This window comes from Perognathus longimembris, chromosome 20 (genome assembly GCF_023159225.1).
Source record: "Perognathus longimembris pacificus isolate PPM17 chromosome 20, ASM2315922v1, whole genome shotgun sequence".
In the NCBI taxonomy this organism is placed as follows: domain Eukaryota; kingdom Metazoa; phylum Chordata; class Mammalia; order Rodentia; family Heteromyidae; genus Perognathus; species Perognathus longimembris.
The window spans coordinates 38,139,575-38,163,625 of NC_063180.1; the positions used below are offsets into that span (position 1 = coordinate 38,139,575).

At 49.3% G+C, this 24,051-nt stretch overlaps 1 protein-coding gene across 1 annotated transcript in view; it reads right to left on the reverse strand.

Annotated features, from left to right (window-relative positions):
- Pcsk6 (proprotein convertase subtilisin/kexin type 6) overlaps window positions 1-24,051 on the reverse strand; it is a 93,332-nt gene that overhangs the window by 48,270 nt on the left and 21,011 nt on the right. The window contains exons 2-6 of the mRNA XM_048369047.1: window positions 17,472-17,576; window positions 7,089-7,199; window positions 6,344-6,487; window positions 5,692-5,768; window positions 3,820-3,908 (exon numbers count right to left, since the gene is read on the reverse strand). Coding sequence (XP_048225004.1) covers window positions 3,820-3,908; window positions 5,692-5,768; window positions 6,344-6,487; window positions 7,089-7,199; window positions 17,472-17,576 — 526 coding nt within the window. The remainder of the gene's footprint in view (window positions 1-3,819; window positions 3,909-5,691; window positions 5,769-6,343; window positions 6,488-7,088; window positions 7,200-17,471; window positions 17,577-24,051) is intronic.

The window sequence follows — 24,051 nt, forward strand, 5'->3', positions numbered from 1 at the left end:
AAGCAAGAGTGGGCCCGGCGGTGAGCCTCTCCTGAGCTGGTGATTCGTGCTTATAATCCCAGCTACGCAGGAGGCTGAGATCTGAGATTCACTGTTTGAAGCAGACAAATCTGTGAGACTCTTATCTCCAACTAACCACAAAAAGCTTTAAGTGGAGCTGGTGGCAGAGAGCCAGCCTTGAAAGCCAAGTGAAAGCACAAGGCCCGGAGTTCAAGCCCCAGTACTAGCATACACACTCCCCACACAAATATATACATATAATATATTGCTATATATATTATTTACATTATGTATCACTATATACATATTATACACATTATATGTTAAATATATATTAAATTGTCTAAACACAAATATATGTGCATATGTATATATACACATATATATGTGTGTGTGTATGTAGGTAATTTAATAGGAATGCATATAGTATTAAAAGTTAGGCAAACCGTTTTCTATTAAGTCTGCAATTATCTATTGGGAGCTTGAGCCCCAACAACATTCTGACTTGTCTACTCAAATACAAAGTCTTCAGAATTAAGAAAGCCCCCCCCCTCGCCCTTCCTTCATCATCCCTCCCACCCATGCCCACCGCGGGGTCCTCAGAACAGAGAGCCAAGCGAGTTTCTCTGGCCCCTGTGAGCTCTGAACCCAGTGGGCAGCAAAGCAACCCCTGAGTGGAACAACAGGGAGTTAATTCGCCAGTTACGTGATTTGTCCAAATGATTTTTGTACACAGCAATTTATAGTAAATGGGTCTTTCTTTTTTCATTAAAGAAATGATTGCTGTTTTTCTTCTCTCCGGCATTTCCCAAGAGCCGCTGGCATTTGAAGCTAATGTTGGAGCAGCAGGTTTCTATTGAAAATATTTACCCACTCTCTGCTGGCAGCTGGTCAGTGGTGGGGAAAATAGCTGCTCTATTAAAATCTAAATACATAGCCGGGCACTGGTGGCTCATGCCTATAATCCTAGCTACTAAGGACACTGAGATCTGAGGGTTGCGGTTCACAGCCAGCCTAGGAAGGAAAGTCCAAGAGACTCTTATCTCCAACAAACTACCAAAAAGCCAGAAGTAAAGGTATGGTTCAAGTGGTAGAGCACCGCACCCTAGCATATGCACAAAACCCCAAATACATGAGTGTTTCCTTCCTCACACACCTCCCTCAGGCTCCTTTGAAGATGAAAAGCATGGCAAATACTGTTGGGAAATCATTCTTGTCATATGCTTTTACAGTTTGGATGTCTCTCAGCCTCCTGTTCTTCAAAAATAAGCATTGTGCCACTATCACTTGCCCAAGAAGTCCTGGCATAGCAGATTCAGGTTGGGTTGGTTGGTTGGTTTTGATTGGTCACAAGGCTTGAATTCAGGGCCTGGGCACTGTCCCTGATTTATTTTGCTCAAGGATAGTACTCTACCTCTTTAAGCCAGAACTCCATTTCCAGTTTTCTGGTAGTTCATTGGAGATAGAGTCTCACAGACTTTCCTGCCTGGGCTGGCTTTGAACCGTGATCCTCAGACCTCAGCCTTCGGAGTAGCTAGGATGACACGTAGGAGTCACAAGAACCAGCTAACAGATTCAGTTTTACCGCCAGAACATCCAAACTGGCTTCGGTTGCCTCTGTGGCCAACCATGTCACCTTCCATTACTAAGTATAAGATCATTTAAAAAAAAATACAACCACCACCAGGCAGGAGGTGTGGCTTACATGGGAGAGTGCCTGCCTAGCAAGTGAGAGACCACAGAGTTCAAACCACAATGCAGTAAAAAGTAAAAATAAAATACTGGTTTTCGTTGTGTTGACCAAACCCCTGGCACTGAATAAGTTATGAACAAAAATGATTGCTCTGGCTCCCAGGGAGCCTGGCCTTGCAAACAGCTCTGACGTTTGGCTCTGATGAAGGTCTCCTGGCTGATCACATCACAGGAGACAGAATCACAGCGTGACCCTGGGCTAGAAGAAGAGATGATGTGGTACGACAAGAAGTCAGAAAGGCTCACACTCTTCATAACAACTCCTTCAACTCTTCTTACCAACTTGTCACACACTCTCAAGGATGCCAAGAGAACTAATCCCTTCTGATGTTAAGTCCATCAAAGACCTAACTGCCTCTCGCTAGGCCCCACCCCTTAAAGGTCCCACGACCTCCCAACATCATCACACTAGGGGACCAAGCTTTCCACACAGGCATCTGTAGAGACACATGCAAACCATCACTAAACCATAGCACAGGGCCTCGGCTGATATTTTCATTAATCTTCACCAACCCCCAAAAGATAAATTCAGAGACGCTGAATCTGTAGCCCAAAGTTACGTAGAACTGGGACACCACCCTAGGACTTTCTGACCCTGGCTGTCTTCCCTCACTGGCACCTGCACCGAGTGTTGCCAGGCACCTGGCTTTGCCGGAGTACCACAACGCCAACTCGCTGCAGTACTATGGCCCCTCTGACAGAGAGAAGTGTCTGAGCGAGCTGGAAACTGGGTCCAGCATCCCTGAAACAGCCATGGAGACAGAAGCCATGAGCTGGCACGCTGAGTGCACAGACAAGAGACTAGGGAGAAAGAAGAAAGGTAAAGCATAAGGAGCTGGCGCTGCAGCTCAGGTGGACCGTGTGTAGAATGGCTCTTCCCTGCCTCCCAAAGGAAGCGTACGATAGATGCCAGGGAACTCGGGGGGAAAACACGAGCCCCGTGAGGACACTGAGCACTTAACATTATTCAAAACCTCTGGGGGTACGAGCGTGGCACTCAGTGGTAGAACACCTGCTGAGCATGCACGAGGCCCCGGGTTCCATCCCCAGAACCAAAAAGAAACACACACACTCACACACACAATACCCCACACCTCTGTTTATCAAGCAGTACCACAAACAAAGCGAGAAGAGAAGAAACACACTGGGAGATGTTAACGACCTCTGTAATCGGCATGGTGACACAGATGTCCCTGGGGAACCAGCCTGGTGCCTGGAGAGCAGTGTCCTCCCATCCTACAGCCAGGTGGGTAACAGGACCTTGAGCCACAAGTGGGGGAGGACTCAGGGCTTCCTGGGTCTTCCAGTCTTTAGGGTTTCGTGTGTTTCAAAAAAGAGGAGCCCCAGCCGGTCACCGGTGGCTCACGCCTGTCATCCTAGCTACTCAGGAGGCTGAGATCTGAGGTTCACAATACAAAGCCAGTTCGGATAGGAGAGTCCATGAGAGACTGATGTCCAACGAACCATTCCAAAAAAGCCAGAAGTGGAGGTGTGATGCAAGGGGTAGAGTGCTAGCCTTGAGCAAAAAGTCCAAGTGAGACTCTAACGCCCTGAGTTCAAGTCTCAGTACTAGTACAAACATAAACAAAACAGCAACAAAATAAGATATTAGGTGCATTAATTTCAAAAAGTTCTCTTTTTAAGCCCTGTAAGTAGGTTTTCCCTCCAGATTCTTTAACCTTGGGCCCACTATTCTTCAACAGCACATTGCTATTTAGTAACAAGCCGTATTTAGCACACAGCCACCTGAGCTCTTCTTTGTGGTTTCCTTCACTGTCCTCTCCTCGCCATCTTACCTGGCTATCCCAGCCAGGCCTGCGAGCCACACCTGGAGGGCATTATGACGAATATCATTTGATTAACCCTGAGGGACAGAGGCAGAAGAAGTGGGTCCCCAGGAGTGAGTGGGGTTGGTAGAAGAAACCATAGTCCCAAGACAAGACTGAGAGTCTGTCTGGGAACTGACAGAAAGCCACCAAAGGGGTGGGGTGGGAGAGGACCATGGCGGAAGGGACAGACTGACACCCCCCACCCCGCCCCTCACTCCCATCCGGGTCCCACGCCTACCTCCTATTTTAGCATTGTATGCTATGCCCACGATGCAGTAAGAGTTGTTGGCTGAGGCAGCAACTTCTCCCGCACAACGAGTGCCATGTCTGGAAAAAGGAAAGGGCAAAACAAGAAGAGAAAATGAGGCCCCAGGGTCCTGCAACTCTCCGTGAACAACAGGCGTTGCTCAGTCGGGCGAGAAGGGGGAGGCTGGTGCAGCCCGTAGGTGTGCATCTCCTGAGTTAGTACCCACGGCTGCGGCTGCGGGAGGAGCACCCAGCATGCTTTGCGGGGCCCTGCAGAAGGCGGGCTCGCTCAGGCCATGCCTACCCGGCCCTCCAGTCTGTCAGCCCAATTCTGCCTCCTGGAAGCTGTCATCAGCTCACTGCCACGCTGTGCCTGGAGCTGCCTTGGTTCTCTCCCTCTTGTCACTAACAACACACGGCGTGGCACAAATGATACTCCTGTTTTGGGTGCTCATGGGCACCATGCTGGGACCAGACAGCCCTGACATCATTTCCACCACCAAGGATCCCACAGGAAGATGCCTCTAAGTTGAATACTCGCCGGGCACGGGTGGCTCACGCCTGTCATCCTAGCTCCTCAGGAGGCTGAAATCTGAGGATTTCAGTTCAGAGCCAGCCCAGGCAGGGAAGTCCATGAGACTCTTATCTCCAAGGAACCCCCAAAAAGTGGGGAAGTGGAGCTGTGGCTCAAGTGGTAGAGCACCAATCTTGAGCAAAAAAAAAAAAAACAAAACAAGCTCAGGGACAATGCCCAGACCCTGAGTGCAAGCCTCAGTGCCAACACACACACACACACACACACACACACACACACACACACACGCTGAACACTCAGTAGCTGCTAATGTATGATAAAGAAAAGCCAACTTATTTCCTCAGTAATGACCTCAGGCTCTGAATCGCCACACAGGGCTGCTCCTTCAGCCCAGGTCAACATACAGCGACGGTAAGCAGTTGGTTTTTGAGCACAGTCCACAGGGGATGCAAGTCGTGGATTCACATTTAGAGCAGCTGTTCACAAAGGCCGGGGGAAGGAAGTCATCCAGCCTTCCCTGGGAGTTTACAGCCAAGGCCAAGCTTGCTCTGGGGGGTCACTAGGCACCAGGGCTTATGCAGGGATTCCATCCTGCCCTTCAAGGGTCATCGCCTGGACTATGGATCACGTGTCTCTGCCCCCTGATGGGTGAGCGGGGTACAGGCCCCTGGGCCCAAGGCGTCCTCACTGCTGGGCATGAAGGGCACCTTGGGATGTGAGGCAGGGAAAGCAGCCCGAAGCCGGGGCTTCTACAGCTCTGCGGGCTTGGCAGTCTGTTGTATGGAGCAGGGAGGCTTGAGGGGAGCTTTCTTTATTCTTAGGTGCCAGTACTGGGGCTTGAACTCAGGGCCTGGGCACTGTCCTTTGGCTTTTTTTTTTTTTTCTCAAGACTGGTGCACTGCCATTTGAGCCACAGCTCTGGTTCTGGCTTTTTGGTGGTTCACTAGAGATAAGAATCTCACGGCCTTTCCTGCCTGGGGATGGCTTTAGGCCTCGATCCTCAGCTCTCAGCCTCTTCGGTAGCTCGGATGACAGGTGTGAGCCTCCAGCCCTGGGCAAGCTAAGGGCAGTTTTAAAGTCATTCCACCGAGATGGAGGAGAGGAGCAATGCCTGCAACACACCCATTTCTAGCCCATCAGGGGAGATGAGACCCCTGAAGAAAAAGGCGGACTCTGCAGGAACCCCCAAAGTGCCTGAAGGGTTTCCAAACCTCGGCTCAGTCCCCAACAAGGCGCCTGTCCCACACCGTGGCGTGGGGACTCAACAGCAGCCATGCAGGGAGAGGAAGCGAGAGGCGGGGATGGGGGGGGGCACGCTCAGGGACCTACTTGTTCTCGTTGCTCGCATCATAGCGGGGCGATGGGTCATAGTCATTTCCATTGACATCGTAGCTCGCGGAGGGATCCTGGGAATTAGATCTTGGGTCAGCAGAGAGAGACCACACAATCCTGTTAAACTACTTTTTAAAGGCCTACTGGAAAGTAAACAATGACTACACGTAGCTTCTGTATTATACCAACCACCCCATGCATTGCAAGTGTGGGCCTGAACCTGGGGTCTTGCACTTTTACTTGGCTTTTTCACTCAGAGCTGGTGCCCTACCACTTGAGCCACACCTCCACTTCTGGCATTTTTTGTCGGTTCAGTGGAGATGAGAGTCTCTTGGGTTTGTCTGCCCAGGCTGGGTTTGAAATTCAGCCTCCTGAGTAGCCAGGATTACACGTGTGAGCCACCAGCCCATGTTTTAACCCTCCAAGCGTTCAGGTGACCACTCCTACACAGGGGCTGCTAGATATTCACGGGACTCCCCAAAGATGGGGGCCCTCTGCTTCCTCGGCAGTCGCTTGGTGGCCTGTCACACTTTCTTTTCTGCCTAGTTTCAAAGGACAGACAGGCGACATACTGGTGTTCCAATGCGCACCTATTTCTTGCTGTGCACGGCTGACTGTCACCGTGTGGCACTCCTGAGATTTGACTTACGTAGTTGGGGGCCAGGTCCGGGTGATTCCTCTCGATACCATCATCCAGGATGGTGACCACGACGTTCTTGCCCGTGTAGCCCCGCCTCCACGCCGCCTGGACGTTCATCTCTGACCGGCAGCGGCTGTGCTTGTCCCCACAATGCTGTCAGCACAGGAGACATTCAGGCCTTCTTCCTTCTTTCTCCCCTCCTTCTTTCCCTCCCTCCCTTCCTTCTTTCCTTCCTGCATTTCTTTGCCAGGATACTGGGGGCTTGTGCTCTCACTCAGTGTTTTCTCTCACCCCTGGTGCTCTACCACTTGAGCCACACCTCTAGTTCTTGCTTTTGCTGGCTAATTGGACATAAGACTCAGATTGGGTATGAGGCATCTCAATCGAGGTCACCCCTTCTATCATCCTCCCCCTCTCTCCCAACTCCACCCATCTTCTCAATTTTCCCTGCTCCATTTCCACATACGTACACTGAACATTATGACTGTGTTTGCCTGCCCTCCCTCTCTCCATTCCTCTACTCCCTGCCCTTCCCTTCTCCCGCCCGCTCCACCCATCGCTCAGGTACTTCAGAGGAGAGGCACAGTTACGCACCACTCAGACAGAAGAGGCTTTACACTACAGATGAGCTCTATCTGCACTGGTAAGAGATTTAGCATGGATGGAGAAGTTAGCCTCCAGCTCCCCCCTGCCCCCGAAAACCCCCACAGCCTGAAAATAAACACAAGAGCAGAGAGGCCACACCCCAACTCACCAGGTACCACATATTGGACCAAATGGGGTCGTTGAAATAAAGGGACTGTGTGTCTCTCGGCACCTGCCTCTTCACCCTGCGTTTCACTTCCTGTTGCTGGAGCCATTTCACCTACAGGAAGACATGGGGGAACTGCTTCATTTCAGAAGCAATCTCATCAACCGCACGCTCGTGTTTAGAGCAATACTAATGGTAATAGCCAAGTTAGTCGCTGGCTATTATCTACAGTAGCCAGACTGTGGAGTCCATCGAGATGCGCATCAACTGGGGATAAAGAAAATATAGTAGGTGTACACAATGGAGTATTTATTATTCAGCCATAAAGAGGAATAAAATTCAGTTGTTGCCAGAAAGAATAGATGGGATTGGAAATCATTGTGTGAAATGACATAAGCCGGTCTGAGAAAGATAAATATTGCTTGTTCTCTTCTCTTCTAAGTGGAATCCAGACCTTTGGGGGGGTGGGGAGAATGACATGAATGTATATCATACAAAATGAAGAAGTGTGAGGGAAGGGGTAGGTGGGGGAGTGATGAGTTGTTGTATCCTTAAACTGCTTTGTTAAACTGCAACTCCTTTGTACAATGACTTTTTTGACAGTGATTTTTTTAAAAAGACACCAGGGGCTGGGACGGTGGCTCAGTGGTAGAGTGCTTGTCTACCATGCATGAAGCCCTGAGTTCAATTCCTCAGTACCATATAACAGAAAAAGCCAGAAGTGCCGCTCAAGTGATAGAATGCTAGCCTTGAGCAAAAGAAGCTCAGGGACAGTGCCCAGGCCCATTGTTCAAGCCCCAGGACAAAAAAAAAAAAAAAATCACTAGTATAAGATGGGAGGAGGGAAGGGGGTGGGAATTTTAGGGACGTGAACCAACAAGAAGAGGGAAAGTGAAAGGAAAGAATGGGGAATGAGTATAATCAAACTACTTTGTACAACACACAAAAAGAGAATAATGAAGCCCTTTGTTTTAATAGAAGGAGGGGCTAGGAAAGTAATCGAGGGGGGTAAATTTGAGCAAGGCATGTATGGAAAAATCACAGTGAAACCCTTTTGCACAACGAATACTACTAAGTGTAGTAAATACTACTAAGTGTACTGAATACTACTAATGCTACTAAAAAAGAGAGAAGAAAATAAGTGAAAGTCATCTCGTAATGTTATGTAGCTTCTCTGTAGATGCTACAGGCTTCCTTTTTCAAGAGTATATCTGTAGCCCCCACGGAGATTTTTATTTCAAAGTGCCTCCATTTGAAAAATGATGCCTTATTTGTTATACGCAGAGGAGGAACTAACACTGTACTGATAAATTCTGAAGTTCTTGCCTCTTCTTCGTCTTTTTCCTGCCAGCATGAGGGCTCAAGCTCAGGGCTCTTACTTGGCTGGCTTTCTCGCTCACTGTCGGCACGCTGCCTCTTGTGCCGTGCTCCCCGTTCACCTTTATGCTGGTGAACTGGAGATGGAGTCTCACAAACATTCCTGCCCAGGCTGGCCTCAAACAACAATCCTCAGAATCTCAGCCTCCTGAGTAGCTAGGATTACAAGCATGAGCCATCAGCACCCTGCTTCTGAAGATTTTTTTTTCTTTTTCTTTTTGCCAGTCCTAGGGTTTGAACTCAGGGCCTGGACACTGTCCCTGAGCTTCTTTTACTCAAGGCTAGCGCTCTACCACTTGAGCCACAGAGCCACTTCCAGCTTTTTCTGTGTATGTGGTACCGAGGAATTAAACCCAGGGCTTCATGCATGCAATCAAGCACTCTACCAACTAGCCACATTCCCAGCCCTGAAGTTATTTTTAAAACAAAAAATTGGCCGGTGACCCTCATTTCAAAGAAGGAAATGCAAGTAGGGGAGGGAATGAGTGAAGAGAGGTAAGAGTGTACCTGGTCAAATCATGATCAAAAATTGTTTTATAGCAAGAGCATGAACCAACTACAATAAATCTCTATGTTAGAATTTCAGGTGGCCACTAGACACATGATATCAACACAGAGAGAAAAATCTAGAAAGGGACCCAGCAAAATATACTAACAGTGGCAGTTGGTGGGGTAACATTCCTACTAAATTAAAGATTTTAAATTGCTATCAGGATGTTATAAATCTCTCTTAAGTGATGTGATTAGCATTTGTGACCAAGGAAAAAGTCTGAGAGGCCATATAAATGACATGTGTAAAAAGGGATCAAAACCAGGGTGCCCAGATTCCAATCCCAGCCTTCCCCTCGCCAGCTGCGGGCTGAGAACAGTAGCTGCTTGGTAAATCTCACTGGATGAAGACTGAAGTTATACTGCAGACTAAATATGCTGCAACCACAAACAGTCTTTGAAAACCATACTTCTGAATTAGAAATGGGGTGGTGTTTTAATAATCACTGGGTGCCATTTGTTGGGTTTTCGGTGGGAAATCCACTCTGAGTGAGTTGGAAGCAAAGAGGCTTGCCAAATGCCACTTCTAGCCCAAACACAAATCATTTCCATTTGCAAATCTGAATGAAGTGTTTTGATTTCTTTGAAGCTATTATGAAGATGCAGCTTTATTTTGACCCTTTTTCTCCTTCCTTCCTTCCTTCCCTCCCTCCCTCCCTTCCTATCCTCTCTTTCTCTGCAGGTACAAGGGCTTGAACTCAGGGCTTCACATTGGCTAGGTTTGCTTGCTTACAGCTAACACTCTACTACCTGAGTCATGCCCCCAGCCTGACATTTTTGCTGGTTCACTAGAGAATCTTCCAGACTTTTCTGCCCTGGCGGGCTTTGAACTTCGATCCTCCATGTCTTAACCTCCTGAGTGCACCACCAGTGTTGTACTTGGCTCTTTTTTCCATTTTCCATTTGTCTATTTCCTGCTAGGCAGGCATCATACTTGTCCTAGAAAGTTCTATGCCCATTCTAAGCACAAAGAAGACTTCATGATAATCTCAAGTTGACATAAATAGTAACACTTGGTTTTTTTTTTTCAAGGCTGGGGATTGTACCCAGGACTTTGCACACGCTACACAAAGCTGCACCATCAGCCCTACACTTCACTGGATAGCATATACCCTTCTCCAACTTTCTTCTGTGGAGTCAAGTTCAAATGAAGCCTCGGTGGAATGTGCTTCTGAAGATAAGACTAAAGAGGCCACAGGCACAAGCCAGGTGGAGGAGTCTCGTCAAGGTCACGGTCATCGGCCTGCCAGTGTCAAGGGTCACCTCAGTGCGGCTGTTGACCTTTGCCTATGTTGTCCCAGTGGCCTCCTCAGCCATGGCGGTCTATCCGGACAGCCCTGAGCTGCCCAGCAGATCAGAAGCATCCTGACACCTTGACAAGCAGTGACAAATGTGGGGGTTTGGGTTTTTTGTTTGTTTGTTTTTGTTTTTTTACCAGTCCTGGGCCTTGGACTCAGGGCCTGAGCACTGTCCCTGGCTTCTTTTTGCTCAAGGCTAGCACTCTGCCACTTGAGCCACAGCGCCACTTCTGGCTGTTTTCTATATATGTGGTGCTGGGGAATCGAACCCAGGGCTTCATGTATACGAGGCAAGCATTCTTGCCACTAGGCCATATTCCCAGCCCGACAAATGTGTTTCGAAACTCTCTTCTCAGAGACAATGTCACAAAAAGAAGAAAAATAAAGCCCGGGCAGGTGCTCTACCTGAAGTTATCACGTGACCAGGGGCAACCCAGGTGAGGCTCTTGGTCACGTTCTCCCAAGCTGGAGCTGGAGATTGCTACACCAGTATTTGCTCTGCGCCAAGCCAAGGGGGAGGAAGGAGGTTCCTGCGGTCCCAGGGCTCTGGCTGGCTCCCAGGGAAGAGCACGCATTTCAATGGAGCCCTACCTGGGCAGAAATGCTCCATCTCCTGCAAGCTGTGCCCACAGAAGACAGGTGGCTCCCGCTGGCTTCTTGCCCCTGGCTTCATCAAAACGAAGGCCACTTTGTGAGTGCCGGTGATTGATTCGTCATCCCAGCTACTCAGGAGGCTGAGATCTGAGGACCACAGTACAAAGCCAGCCCAGGCATGTAAATCCAAGAGACTCTTATCTCTAATTAACCAGCAAAAAAAAAAAAAGATGTGGAGGTGTAGCTCAAGTGGTAGAATGCTAGCTCTTGAGGGGGGAGAAAAAAAACCTAAAAGAGAATATAAAGCCCTGAGTTCAAGTCTCAATACTGGCACAATTTTTTTTTTTTTTTGGCCAGTCCTGTGGCTTGGACTCAGGGCCTGAGCACTGTCCCTGGCTTCTTTTTGCTCAGGGCTAGCACTCTGCCACTTGAGCCACAGCGCCACTTCTGGCCATTTTCTGTATATGTGGTGCTGGGGAATTGAACCCAGGGCCTCATGTATACGAGGCAGGCACCCTTGCCACTAGGCCATATTCCCAGCCCACAATTTTTCTTTTTAAATCTAAAAAAAAGCCAGGAACTGGTGGCTCACACCTGTCATCCTAGCTACAAAGGAGGCTGAAATCTGAGGATAGCGGTTCAAAGCCAGCCCAAGCAGGAAAGTCTATAAGACTCTCATCTCCAATTAACCACCAGAAAACTGGAAGTGGCGCTATGGTTCAAAGTGGTAGTGTGCTAGCCTTGAGCTCAGGGACAGCGCCCAGACCTAGGATTCAAGCCCCACAACCAACAAACAACCAAAAAAAAAAAAAAACTTTTTAAAAAATCACTTTGGGAAATTAAAGCTGTTCATTTATTTATAAACTTAGTTCTCACAGTGCTGAAAGGAATCGGAGGGTTTCCCCAGCTCTTCCTGTGACCTGTCAGCGGCTTCCAACCCAAGACAACACAATTCAGTTTCATCCATTGCTATGGCTGAATGGTGTCATCTCCCCAAGGGCTTATGGTGACATCCACCCCTAAATCCCAGTGGCTGAGAATGTGACAGCAGGGTGGAATCAAGGAGGCGCTGGCCAGGGTGGGGTGCTACCACGGGGCCACACCCCCAATCCCTGGAGACAGTCTGCACAGAGATAATGGAGTTAAAATAAGGTCATTAGGGTAGGCCCCCGTCCAATCTGATCAGTGTTCTCAGAAGGAGAGGAGATTTGGACACAGATGCACTCTGGGAGGGACCGTGTGAGGACACAGCAGGTCAGCAAGAAGCCTGCGGAAGAATCCAGCCCCGACCATGCCTTCCTCTCTGACTCCATCACTGCAGACCACAAACGCCTGCTGTTGGTGGGGCTTGAACTTGAGGCTTGGGTACTGTCCCTGAGTTCTCTAGCTCAAGGCTAGCACTCTGCCACTTTGAGTCACGGCTCCACTTCCGGTTTTCTGGTGGTTCACTGGATATAAGAGTCTCATAGCCTTTCCTACCCGGGCTGGCTTTGAACTGTGATCCTCAGATCTCAGCCTTCTGAGTAGCTAGGAGGACAGACATGAGGCACCGGCACCCAGCCATGTCTGCTGTTTTGAGGACTTTGTCACCAGAACTCTCATGAGTTAGCATACCTGTGAACTCAACACACCAATTAACCAGGACAGCCCACAATTTATAGCCAGCATATTTACACAGAAATAAGGAAGGTGCTAGGTTAAGGATGACAGAGATAACTTGCAAGTAAAAAGTGAAATACATTTCCATTAATATTTACTAAACATATTTTCTGAGTAGCTGCCAGACCTATAAAGGCATAAAAACAAATGAGATGCGGCCTTGACTCCCAAGAACTACAGACTGAAGTCAGGTATAATCTTAGCTCACCGGGAAGCTGAGATCTGAGGATCGCTGTTTGAAGCCAGCCTGAGCCGACAAATCTGAGCGACTTTTAACTGCAACTCACCAGCAAAAAGCCAGAATCGAAGACAAGTGGTAGCAGTAGCCTGAAGTAAAAAATCCAAGCAACAGCCAGAGGCCCTGAGTTCAAGCCCCGGTGCAGTACATATGAACGTTTTAGTGTCTTGGCAATTGATTGTCTTGGCAACTCAGGCTCCTCTTTGTCGGAGCACCTACAGGCCAGGCCGGCTAGCCTTCCCGTCCCCTCTCCTTTAGCTGCACCCAGCCTGCCATATAAGCCTCTGCCAGGAATGCTCTGCAGGTCCCCAGAGAGCCAGCTCCGTCTCTGTGTCACTGACCAGATCCCGAAAGAACTGACTTCCTCAAGCTCACCAGCATAGGTGGGGTCCGCTATTGCCGTCTTGTAGGACAGCTATTGTAAGCAGAGTGCACTGTGGGATTGAGGAGGAGGAGGGCAGTGCTATGGGTCAGGTGAGGGTCACAAAGGACACGGGCAGGGCCAATACCGCTGGAACACACGGAGGGCAGAGGGAGCGCCCAGCTGAAGCCACGCAACACAGCTAGACGGGCGCCACCTTCGGAGACACAGGGAGCGCAGAGCTGGGGGTGGGTCAGCCCCATGAAGCCACTGAAACGCCTATGTGAAGGTGCAAAGATAAATTCCTGCCATTCAAATATACTGCCAAATTCAAACTTCTGGATGCGTGTGCCAGTCCTGAGGCTTGAACTTAGGGGCTGGGCGCTGTCCCGGAGCTTTCTGGCTCAAGGCTAGCGAGCACTCTATCCCTTGAGCCACTGCTCCACTTTTCAGCTTTGTGGTAGTTCATTGAGGTCGCTCTCACAGACTTTCCTGTGCTGCCTGGCTTTGAACCTGGATCCTCAGATCTCAGTCTCCTGAGTAGCTAGGATGACAGGCGTGAGCCACCAGCATCCAGCTAAGATTCAAGGCAGGTAACCAATGCGAGGTAGCCACATCATTAGCGTAGGTTGGGCCAGACTGAAACTAGAAGAAGGCCGGCTGCGTGGGAAGAGGCAGCGAGCTGGGGATCTGGGAGAGCATGGGGAGCACAGCCCCTGCCCCTGTGGGCGGATCCAGCAGCTGCCGGCTCGGCTCCCAATCCCTGAGCCTGGGTTTGGTCACTCATTGTCCGAATGTGTGTCCCTGTTCCTGGCCAGGAACGTCCTGTTTGTTTGCACTTCGAGTGGCTCCAGTGCACACAACTGTCAGATAAAATTCCATCTGTGGTTAATGGAAAGATCTGCTGAAAAAAGTTACCTCACTATTGGAATGAAACCTGAGCTCTCATTAAACTCTGGGTGGGGTGGGGGGGCGGGAGGAGGGGGAGAGGGCAAGGTCCCATCCTACAAGAGGGAACACCAACTCTACGGCCTGAAATCATTTCTCCGCTGTGGAGGCTGAAAGCACAGATGTGTACATCAAGCCAAAGGTTCCCACTGGCCGGGAGGAACCACTGGGGTTCCCTACTCGTATCTTTATCCAGCCATTCCCATCATGCATCGGGCTGAGCACAGGAGAGAGGGAAAGGGCTGAACTCGAGTCATCCTGCTAAAATGTAAGGTTTGGAAGACTCAGGCAGCAAGTCTAACTAGAAGCCAGTTTGGAACAGAATCTGAACAAGTAATTTTTTTAAAAAAAAATCTGTGAGCCCTTTCAGCTATTGGCTGAGACTTCGCTCACATCCACCCTTCTCCAGACTTTTGGCAAAGGAACAAGTTAAAAACAAATGCTTTCAGTTAGCTTAAATGACAGCCCTTGGAACCCCAGAGAGAACATTGCGGCTGTGCTCCTTGCTCTGGGCTGGCGGCGAAGCCATCGAGGCAACGTGTATGTGTCTGTGTGTGCACGCACGTGTGTAAGAGAATGTGTAATTCAAGAATCAAGGCGAGGGATGTAGCTTAGTGGTACAGTGCTTGTCTAGTGCACGTGAGGCTCTCCCCCTTCCTTACGAGAGGAAGGAGAGGAAAGAGGAAGGAGGGAGCAGGGAAGGAGATAAGGAGGAGAAGAGGAAGGGGAGAGGAGAGAAGAAGGGAAAGGAAAAGAGGAGGAAGAGGAGGAAGGAGGAGGAACAGCAGGAGGAGGAGAGAGAAGAGGCAGAGAAGGAGGAGGAAGAGATGATGATGACCACAATAACAAGGAAGAGGAGGAAGAGACAAGAGGAGAAGAGGGAGAAACAGAAGAGGAGGAGGCAAAGGCAGAAGCTGTAGAAGAGGAGGCAAGGAAGAAAAGGGGCAGCAGCAGAAGAAGGAGAGAAAGAACAGGAGGAGGAGGAAGAGAGGAAGAGCAGATGGGAGGAGGAGAAGAGGAGGAGGAGAAGGAGGAGGAGGAGGAGGAAGAGGAAGAGCAGCAGGAGGAGGAGGAAGAGCTTGGGTTTGAATAAATATACACCCTATCAGTTTTTACACGATGTTGAAGTAGACTGTAAATCCTGCCACTTATCAAAGCACTTTTATACAATGGAGACTGGAGTTAATTAAAATAAAACACCATCTGTATTCGATTGAACTTTATCCTAAGCCCTATAACATTCATTTCCAGTTTGGTCATTCCAATACAACCAACAAGCTCGCATTCCAATGCCTCTGGATAATATTAAATCATCTTTTCCTTTTGTTAATAATATTAATTACCCAAGTCTCCAGATGTTAAGGCACACAAATGTAGGGGAACAGTTCACTGGCTGCCACACAAGAGAACACTAAATACTTACATAAAAACAGCTAATTTGGCCAAATAGTTAATTGGAAATAACTAGACAAAGTAAATACTCATCAGGCTGACAGCTAATTGATCGGCCTGAAAACTAGATGCATGTAAAAGAGGTATGGCGGTTGAGATTCTGAATTCATAATTGGTTCCGATGTCTATATGTTTTTCTCTGGGGCAAAAATTTAATTAGAATTGTAGAAGACAATCAGCCAATCACGTGGAGGTTTCAGGCTGGGCTGGGATGTCCGGCTGTTTATATATTTTTTCTCTTTCTTCTTTATTGGCAGGATGCTTTGATAGCAGCCTTGCCAGGAGCTTTATTAGGTAACTGTGCAAAAGGGATTTTTTTTTTTAATTTGAAAAGAAGGTTTAACTGCCAGAGCCTGTGCCTGGGAAGTAGACTTCCTTCTGTTTCTTTCAAGGACTCAAAGTAAAGACTGTCCTTCAGAGGTAAATAGACGGCTCTGACACGAAGGAGGAAGAGACTGAGGCTCCCGTCCCTTGACACCTGCCCACGCTGCTCACAATCTCCTGCCCCCGCTTTACTGTGGGGTCACCAGTGTCCACACCTCCGGGGCAGCTAGGATCTCTGCATTAACACTCACAGTGGCAGGGTGCTGGCGGCTCCCACCATTAATCCTAGCTACTCAGGAGGCTGAGATCCAAGGATCGCACGCAGTTCGAGGCCAGCCCAGGCAGGAAAGGCTTTGAGACTCTCTAATCTCCCATTAATTACTCAAAGAGCTACACGTGGAGCAGCTGTATGGCTCAAGTGGTACAGTGCTATAGCCTGGAGTGAAAGAGCTCAGGGACAGCGGCCAAGCCCTTGTGTTCAAGCCCAGGATCAGCACCTGCGTGTGTGTGCGCACACGCGCACACGCACACACACACACACACAGACACGTCTGTCTTTCCACAGGCCATGTGTCCGAATGGGCTCCCTGGGGACTGGGACCTCTGGTGCCCCCGGGGCCGGCATGAGTGGCCTCTGACCCCTGCTCCAGCTGTCAATGATTGCCGCCCAGCGGCCAGGAGACCACACCAAGAAGCCATTTTTCCACGAGACTTTATTGTAATGCTCTCTGTGAGGAGCTGAAATAATTTTGCTACCAGCTAAAGAGCTCGGCCCAGGACTTTGCGTGTTTCTTTTACGATTTCAATCTTTAAGCCCGGCATTGGGGGCTCACGCCTGTAATCCTACCTACTTGGGAGGCTGAGATTTGAGGATCATGGTTCAAAGGCAACCTGGGGCAGATATATGCCAGTGATTGTTATCTCCAATTAACTAGTAAAAAGCTGAAAGTGGAGGCTGGTGTGCACGTGCACGCGCGTGTGTGTGCACGTGCACACGCACACATACAGAGAAAGGTATGTGATGAGATTCATAAAAACATTCACCTGCCTGATCTTTTACTTTCATTAGTACACTTGTCATTTGAAGTGCCTGGGGGCTTTGTTTAATGGGTAGCATTCACATATCTAATAATTATAGCATATTTTGATAATATTGGTACTTATTGCTTTTTGTGTGTGCCAGTCCTGGGGCTTAAGCTTAGAGTCTGGGCGCTGCCCCTGAGCTTTTGTGCTCAAGGTTAGCGCTCTACCACTTGAACCATAGCTCCACTTCCAACTTTGGGGAAGTCCATTGGTGATAAGAGTCTCATGGACTTTCCTGCCCAGGCTGGCTTCGAACTTCAGTTCTCAGGTCTCAGCTTCCTGAGTAGCAAGGATTACAAGCATGAGCCACCAGTACCCAGTTGAGAATGTAAATTCTTAAGCTTGATAAGGCCTTTTGGTGATCTGGTACCTCCATCTCTGTCATGTTTGATTCCAGGAAGAAAAGGCAAACGAATACCTTTCCAGAAGCACAATGCAGCCCTGACTCAGCCAATGTTAGGACCACAGACCAAGTTCAAGGGGAGAAGGCCGCCCGTGCTTACCTGGGGGTCCAGTCTCAGCAGGGTGTGAGGGCCTCTGCTGCTCACGGTGGAACGCTTAAAGGTTTTGCTGTGGTAGAAATGGTAGTAATCTTCCAGGGGCCCAATCTGCAAAATAAAAAGCAAGGTACCACCCATGAGTACCACCCATAAGTACCAAACACTCAGAGGTCTCCGTCCACGGGGCGCTGGTGGATTTGGCTCGTGCCTGCCATCCTAGCTACTCAGGAGGCTGAGAGCAGAGGATCAAAGGCAGCCTAGGCAGGAAAGTCTGTGAGACTCCACCAAAAAGCCGGAAGGAAGGTGTGGCTCAAATGGTAGAGCACCAGCCTTGAGTGAAAAAGCTAAGGGACAGAGTCCTGGGCGCTGAGTTCCAGCTCCGGTACTAGCATGCACGCACATGCGCACGCACACAGGCTCACACAAGCTCTTCTCCTGATTCAAGCCTGACTCTGCTCCCAGAAGAAATGGACCCCCATCACACTGCATGCACGCACGCACACGCACACACACACGCACACACACACACACACACACACACACACAGTCAGCGTTTACAAACCGGAAAGTGGATTCCAAGGGTCCTTCTGAGATAAACAAACCGAGGTAACATTTCAGTAAAGCACTTGCTCCATTACATCCTGTGGTAAGTGAGTGTCACTTCGAGTGTGTCCTATCTTGGCCTCGTCAGGACAAGAATGAGTGTCCATTTCAGGCCCAAGCATTCCTGCGGTAGCTCAGTTAGCATCGTCAGGTCTGCAGCACATTCTCAGGATAAACAAGCTCCATTCTCTCCACCCCATGGGTAAACTGAGATATCTAAGAACAAGCACTCAGCCTCCAGCGTAGCAGACGAAGCAGCCGGCCAAGGACAACACGTGGGCCCATTTGCTTCGGGGCAAGAGGAAAGGTCAGATGAGAACATCCAGACCCCTGGGGGTGTCCCGATTTTCTGCCAGGCGCAAGTTTTCAGGACAGATTTCAGCTCAAGGGTGGGGTTGAGGCCACCGCAGCTATGGGGCTCAATCCTGGGTCTTCGAGAAGGGCTGACCCTAGTAATCCTTCCTGCAGTCGACACTTGCTCGCTCTCACACCAGATGACCCAGGAGCATCCAGACCGTGATCGCACGGGCGGGCTGCCACTTCTCACGTTCGCTGGCTCCAGATGGCTGCCAGTTAGTCACCATTCTTGCAAGAAGGGCTTTCGAAATGCACATGGACCGAACATCCCCTAGAATCTCATGCTGCCCTTCCCCGGCTCAATCACCTGAGTTTCTTTTGCCAGCTTCTCATTGGAGTTGGAATTTAAGACTCCAATAACTCCCCCCTATCCATGCCTTCACTTTTCTGAGGTTCAGTTTCCTGCAGTCAATATTACGTGACAAAATTATGCGGCAAGTCAGGTGCCAGTGGCTTATGCCTATAATCTCAGCTACTCGGGAGGCTAAGAACAGGAGCAGGATGCTTTGAGGCCAGCCTGAGCAAACACACACAAGACCTCTTCTTAACCAACAGCTGGGTATAGCAGCCTATGCCTGTCATCACAGCTGTGTGGGAGGCTGAGATTGGGAGGGTTAGGGTTCCAGGCCAGCCCAGGAAGAAAAGTTGGCAAGACTCCATCTCAATGGAAAGAAACTGGGCATGATGAAACAAGCCTGTCATCTTCGCTATGATAGGAAGCCTAAAATAGGTGGGTCACAATCCAGAGGAATACCTAAGCAAGAAGCAAGATCTTATCTGAAAACTAACCACTACTAAAGCAAAAAGTCAAAACAAATAAAAAGCTAGTGGAATGGCTAAGAGGTACTGTGACTGCTTAGTAAGCCAGGCCTCCGAGTTCAAACTCCAGAATCAACAACAGCAGCAACAACAATAAGCAGAAAATTCCAGAAAGAAACAATTCATGTTTACATGTTTACATGTTTTTTATTAGCCTTTGTTGCTAATCTCTTAAGTGTGCTTACTTTTTAAATTAAGCTTTATTATAGGTATGTATTTACAGGAAAAACATGTTTTGTGCATAGATCTATATAGGTAGATGGTATATATCTATGTGTATTGTCTATATACTAGTGGTGTACTGTACTATGCATAACATATGCTATGCTATTAAGCATCTATTAATACACATATCTAGGATCAGTAGAGTATGTAGAGCATATAGTATGCAACATAGATATCATTGGCAGTTTCAGGAATCCATGGAATGTCCTGGAACCTATCCCAGATGCAGATAAGGGGCCTTGCTTTAATTATTCCCTGGAGAAGCTTATATGAGATGATTATACGCATGAGTTTCCAGTCAGATACGCCTAATTCAGCTCCTCCCATGTTAATTGTGGGGATAAAGCTATTCAATCCCTGAGAATCTCAGTCCCTTAAAATGATGTTGTATCTAGGACTACAGTCAACCCAACACAGTGCCGCGGTGACACCCCTCCCTCCTCACGCACAGCCGCTGTGTGCTCTGAGCTGACCCCAAGGGAGGCTGAAGCTACCAGTGCCCATCTTCATGCCTTTGCACACTCTACAGAACAGGTGTGCAAGGTTCTTCGCCATCCTTCAGCTCCCTTTGCCAGAAATCTTGACAGTCTGGCTGCCTCTGGTTCTTAGGTTTAGAATGCCTAGCTTTGGTGTGTTTTTTAAATCAATTTTATTTAAAATTAATTAATTTAATTTTTGTGGTACTGGGAAATCTCCGAACCCAGGGCCTCACGAATGCTAGGCAAGCACTCTTACCACTAAGCCACATTCCCAGCCCTCTAGCTTTGTTTTTAAAGAACCTCCTTTTTATATGTAAACTTCCTTCCTCCCCTCTTTCTTTCTTTTTCTTTCCTTCCTTACCTCTCTCCCTCCCTTCTTTCCTTCCTTATTCCTTTTCACTCCTTGCCTTTTCTTTTTTGTGCCAGTAGTAGGGCTTGAACTCAGGACCTGGACGCTGTCCCTGAGCTTTTTCACTTGTGGCTACTACTCTACCACTTCAGCCATAGCTCCACTTCTGGCTTTTAGCTGGTTAATTGGAGATAAAAATCTCATGGCCCTTTCTGGCTTTGCTCTGGGGGGCCTCAGCTCTTAGCAGCAGTGAGCCACCTGCACCCGGCTTCTACTTGAGCTTTCGATGGTATGCTTACAATTATGGACCACCAAGAGGATGAGGCAGATCAGAGCAGCCGCCATCTGCCCAGTGCTTCGTCTATGCCGAGAGCCTTGTGGGTAGTTGGCCAATGCTGGCCAACCTGCGGAGCTGGGACTCTCTCTGGTTCTTTCCTGTGCTCCACCTCTTGTTGCTCAAGGTCTGGGATGGCTATGGATTTGGGCCAAATATGCACCTAACTTGACCACTTCCTGTCGGGCGACATGAGCTTTCCCTGCATCTTCGTTTTCTCATGACACTAATAATTACCACCTTGCCTGGCTGCCGGCTTCAAGACTGGAATGAGCTGTCGGTGTATGAACGAGCTTAGCGGGGCACCCCCACACACACGGTCTTCTGCACTTCTGAACCCCCACTTGTTCTCTATCACATGACATTTTTCTGTGACATGGCTCGCGTCACTATTTCCGTCCTATTTTGCACACGTGCACTTTCACTTCTCTTCCCACAGGTGAGTCACGTGGCTTGTGTCTTCCACAAAGTTAATTGCTACCCATGCCCAAAGCCGCCTCCTAAAACATCCCAGACCAGAGACAGTCCCGGAGCAGCATTAGTTAATAAATAGTAGTATTTAATAAGTACGTTGGCTTTGAAGCCGGCTCTTATCTCTGGATGTGTTACATAACCTTTGCTCTGTCAACCCTAGGCATTCTAGTCACGTCCTATTGATACTGTCCAGGGGCAGGTTCGTTTCCTCTACCCCTTAAGGAAATGACAAGGCAGGGAAGTGTCTCACCATTCAGGGCCACAGAGAAACAATGAGTTGAATGCATTTGCTGGCAAAAGAATGGATGCAGTGTATTGGACATCAACAGACCCATGGCGGGGAGGCCTCTGAAGCCATCCAGCCCCTGAGCCAGGCCAGCGGCAGCCACCTTTTCCCTTGAGCAAGCGTCAAGGCCACCGAGTCCCCTCCCTGTGGGCCACCATAACTCCCAGGTCTTCTTTGAGCAAGGGAAGAAAAATGGCGTGCAGAATGCTACCCAGGCAAAAGGCCTTTGTGGGCAGCAGTGGCCAGTGCCACAGTCTTCGGATGCATACGCCCGGCTCTGCATCTGATCGTTCAAGGAGAACCTACGGCAGCTGTCCTTTGTGTCTAGCCGGTTTCACGTAGCGCCATGTGTTCAAGGCCTGTCCATGTGGGAGCCTGTGTCAGGATTTCCTTCGTGTGTGTGTGTGTGTCTGTGTGTCTGTGTGTGTGTCTGTGTGTGTGCTGGTAGTGAGGCTTGAACTCAGGGCCTGGGCGCTGTCCCTGAGCGTTGATTCCTCTCAAGGCTAGTGTTCTTCCACCTCAGCCACAGCTTCACTTCTAGCTTTTAGGCAGTTACTTAAAGATAAGAATCTCACAGACTTTCCTTCCCAGGCTGGCTTTGAACCATGATCCTCAGATCTCATAGCTCTCCCCAACTTGGAAAGCTGCCCCTCAGCTCTCGGGGTGCCAGTGTGAGGGATGATGTGAGGCTGACAACTACCAGGCTTGACAGGGTCATGTCGGGAGGGCGTTCACTGACCAAGGAAGCCTGGCCGCCTCCTGACCCCCACACTGGCTGGGACCCGCCGTCCTCTCACTCCGACTCCCTGGGCCTTAGTCTCCTCTGTAGAATGGGGCCGCGTCTGTGAGGAAAGAGCCATCCTGAGTTACAGACAGGGAGATGGAGGCCCGGGGAGGTCAAGGTCAGTGCGTTCAGGAGGATGTCTACATCCTGACCCAAGCAACCTCCCCATTCGGCACACCGGCAAGCAGAGGACAATGTTGGATGCTAAATGACATTCGAATAGTTGAAATGGGATGGGAGGTGAGTGCTATACAGTTGGCACCTTCAGCATCCAATTGACAGATTCAAGATGGAGTCTCTCCTCCTCCTCCTCCCTCTCCTCCTCCTCCTGCACCTCCTCCTCCTCCTCTTTCCTCTCCTCCTCCTCCTCCTGCACCTCCTCCTCTTCCTGCTCCTCCTCCTCCTCCTCCTCCTCCCTCTCCTCCTCCTCCTCCTGCTCCTCCTCCTCCTCCTCCTCTTTCCTCTCCTCCTCCTCCTCCTCCTTCTGGCTGGCGCTCCACTTCTGGCTTTTTGCTGGCTAACTGTAGATGAGAATGTCAAGGACTCTGCTACCCAGGCTGGCCTCAAGCTCTGATCCTCAGACCTCAGCCTCCTGAGTCGCTTAGATGACAGTCACGAGCCACCCATGCCTGACAAGATGTCTTATGTCGCAACATAAAATTCCACTATGTTCTTTTTCTTTTTTCTTGCCCATGGTATTTTCACAATTGCATTCACTGGAGTCCGTCTCTGAGCACACCAGACAATAAAGCAAACGATCTGCTAGATATCGAACCCTCATATCCCACCACTCCACGCTGACATGTATGGATGTACAGCCCTTGATAAAATCGGTAACACCATTAAAATAGCATTAGAAGCCCTGCTAAGTGTTCCCAGCCAGAACATTGGAAGAAATGAGATTGAAGAATCCACAATGAGTGTAGGTTAATTCTCCTCAACAGGATGCTCTATTTGACAGCTTAAAAAACAATTGTAGCTAATGTATATACACACATGGCACAAAATAAAGGAAGGTGTAAAACAAAAACTCAGGAGAGTCCCTCAGCTTCCAATGCATGCTTCCAGCTCAGAGGTCAGATCAAGTCACAATCTTAGGAGCTTGCAGATGGGGAAACTGAGGCAGAGCAAAGCAGTCACTTCAAGTCCATCCCATAAGTCAACAGCACAACCCACATTCTGAACTGTCCACCTTTTGTCTCTTGGCCTGGCGAGGGTCGTGATTGTAGGGCTGGGGGACCCCCCCCCCCCAGGACCGCCACAAGCTCTTCCACCAAGTCTGTGTCTCAGCAGATGGGTGCAAGGGACCCACGGGAGTTACACACTAAGCTCCATGAGACACACTCTGTCATGCCTCTCCACCGGTGTCTTGAGGTTATGCGTGCATACGTGCACGCAAGCGTGTGTGTACACGGACATGCACGTACACAGATGTACGTATGCGGTCAGAAGGTGGATGTGTGTGGGTTTGCATACAGCCATCTGTGTGTGTGGTTGCACGTGTGTGTTTAGGAGTACATGCATATGCATTGTGTGGCACACAGCCAGGCGAGCCTTTGGTTTTCCCACAGCTTTCACATCCCAGTGGGTTCCTAGAGCTGATGCTGGCTGATGGACCTGATCCGGAACCCCCAGATCTATGGTACCCCATCGTGGAGAACATCAGAGTCAGCCGCACAGCCCCAGGGAGGGCCTGCTGCATGGGGGCTCAGAACCCCAGAGGCTGGTTCTGGTTCTTGTGTGCTGAGCTGGGCTCAAAAGCTATGGAGTGAAGAGAACATTCCAGAATTCTTGTGGACCCTGCAGCCTCATCCCGGGAGAGGTGAGCCCTTCCCTGGAGGTGGTCCTCCCTGCTGACCTTCTAGTGTGGGAA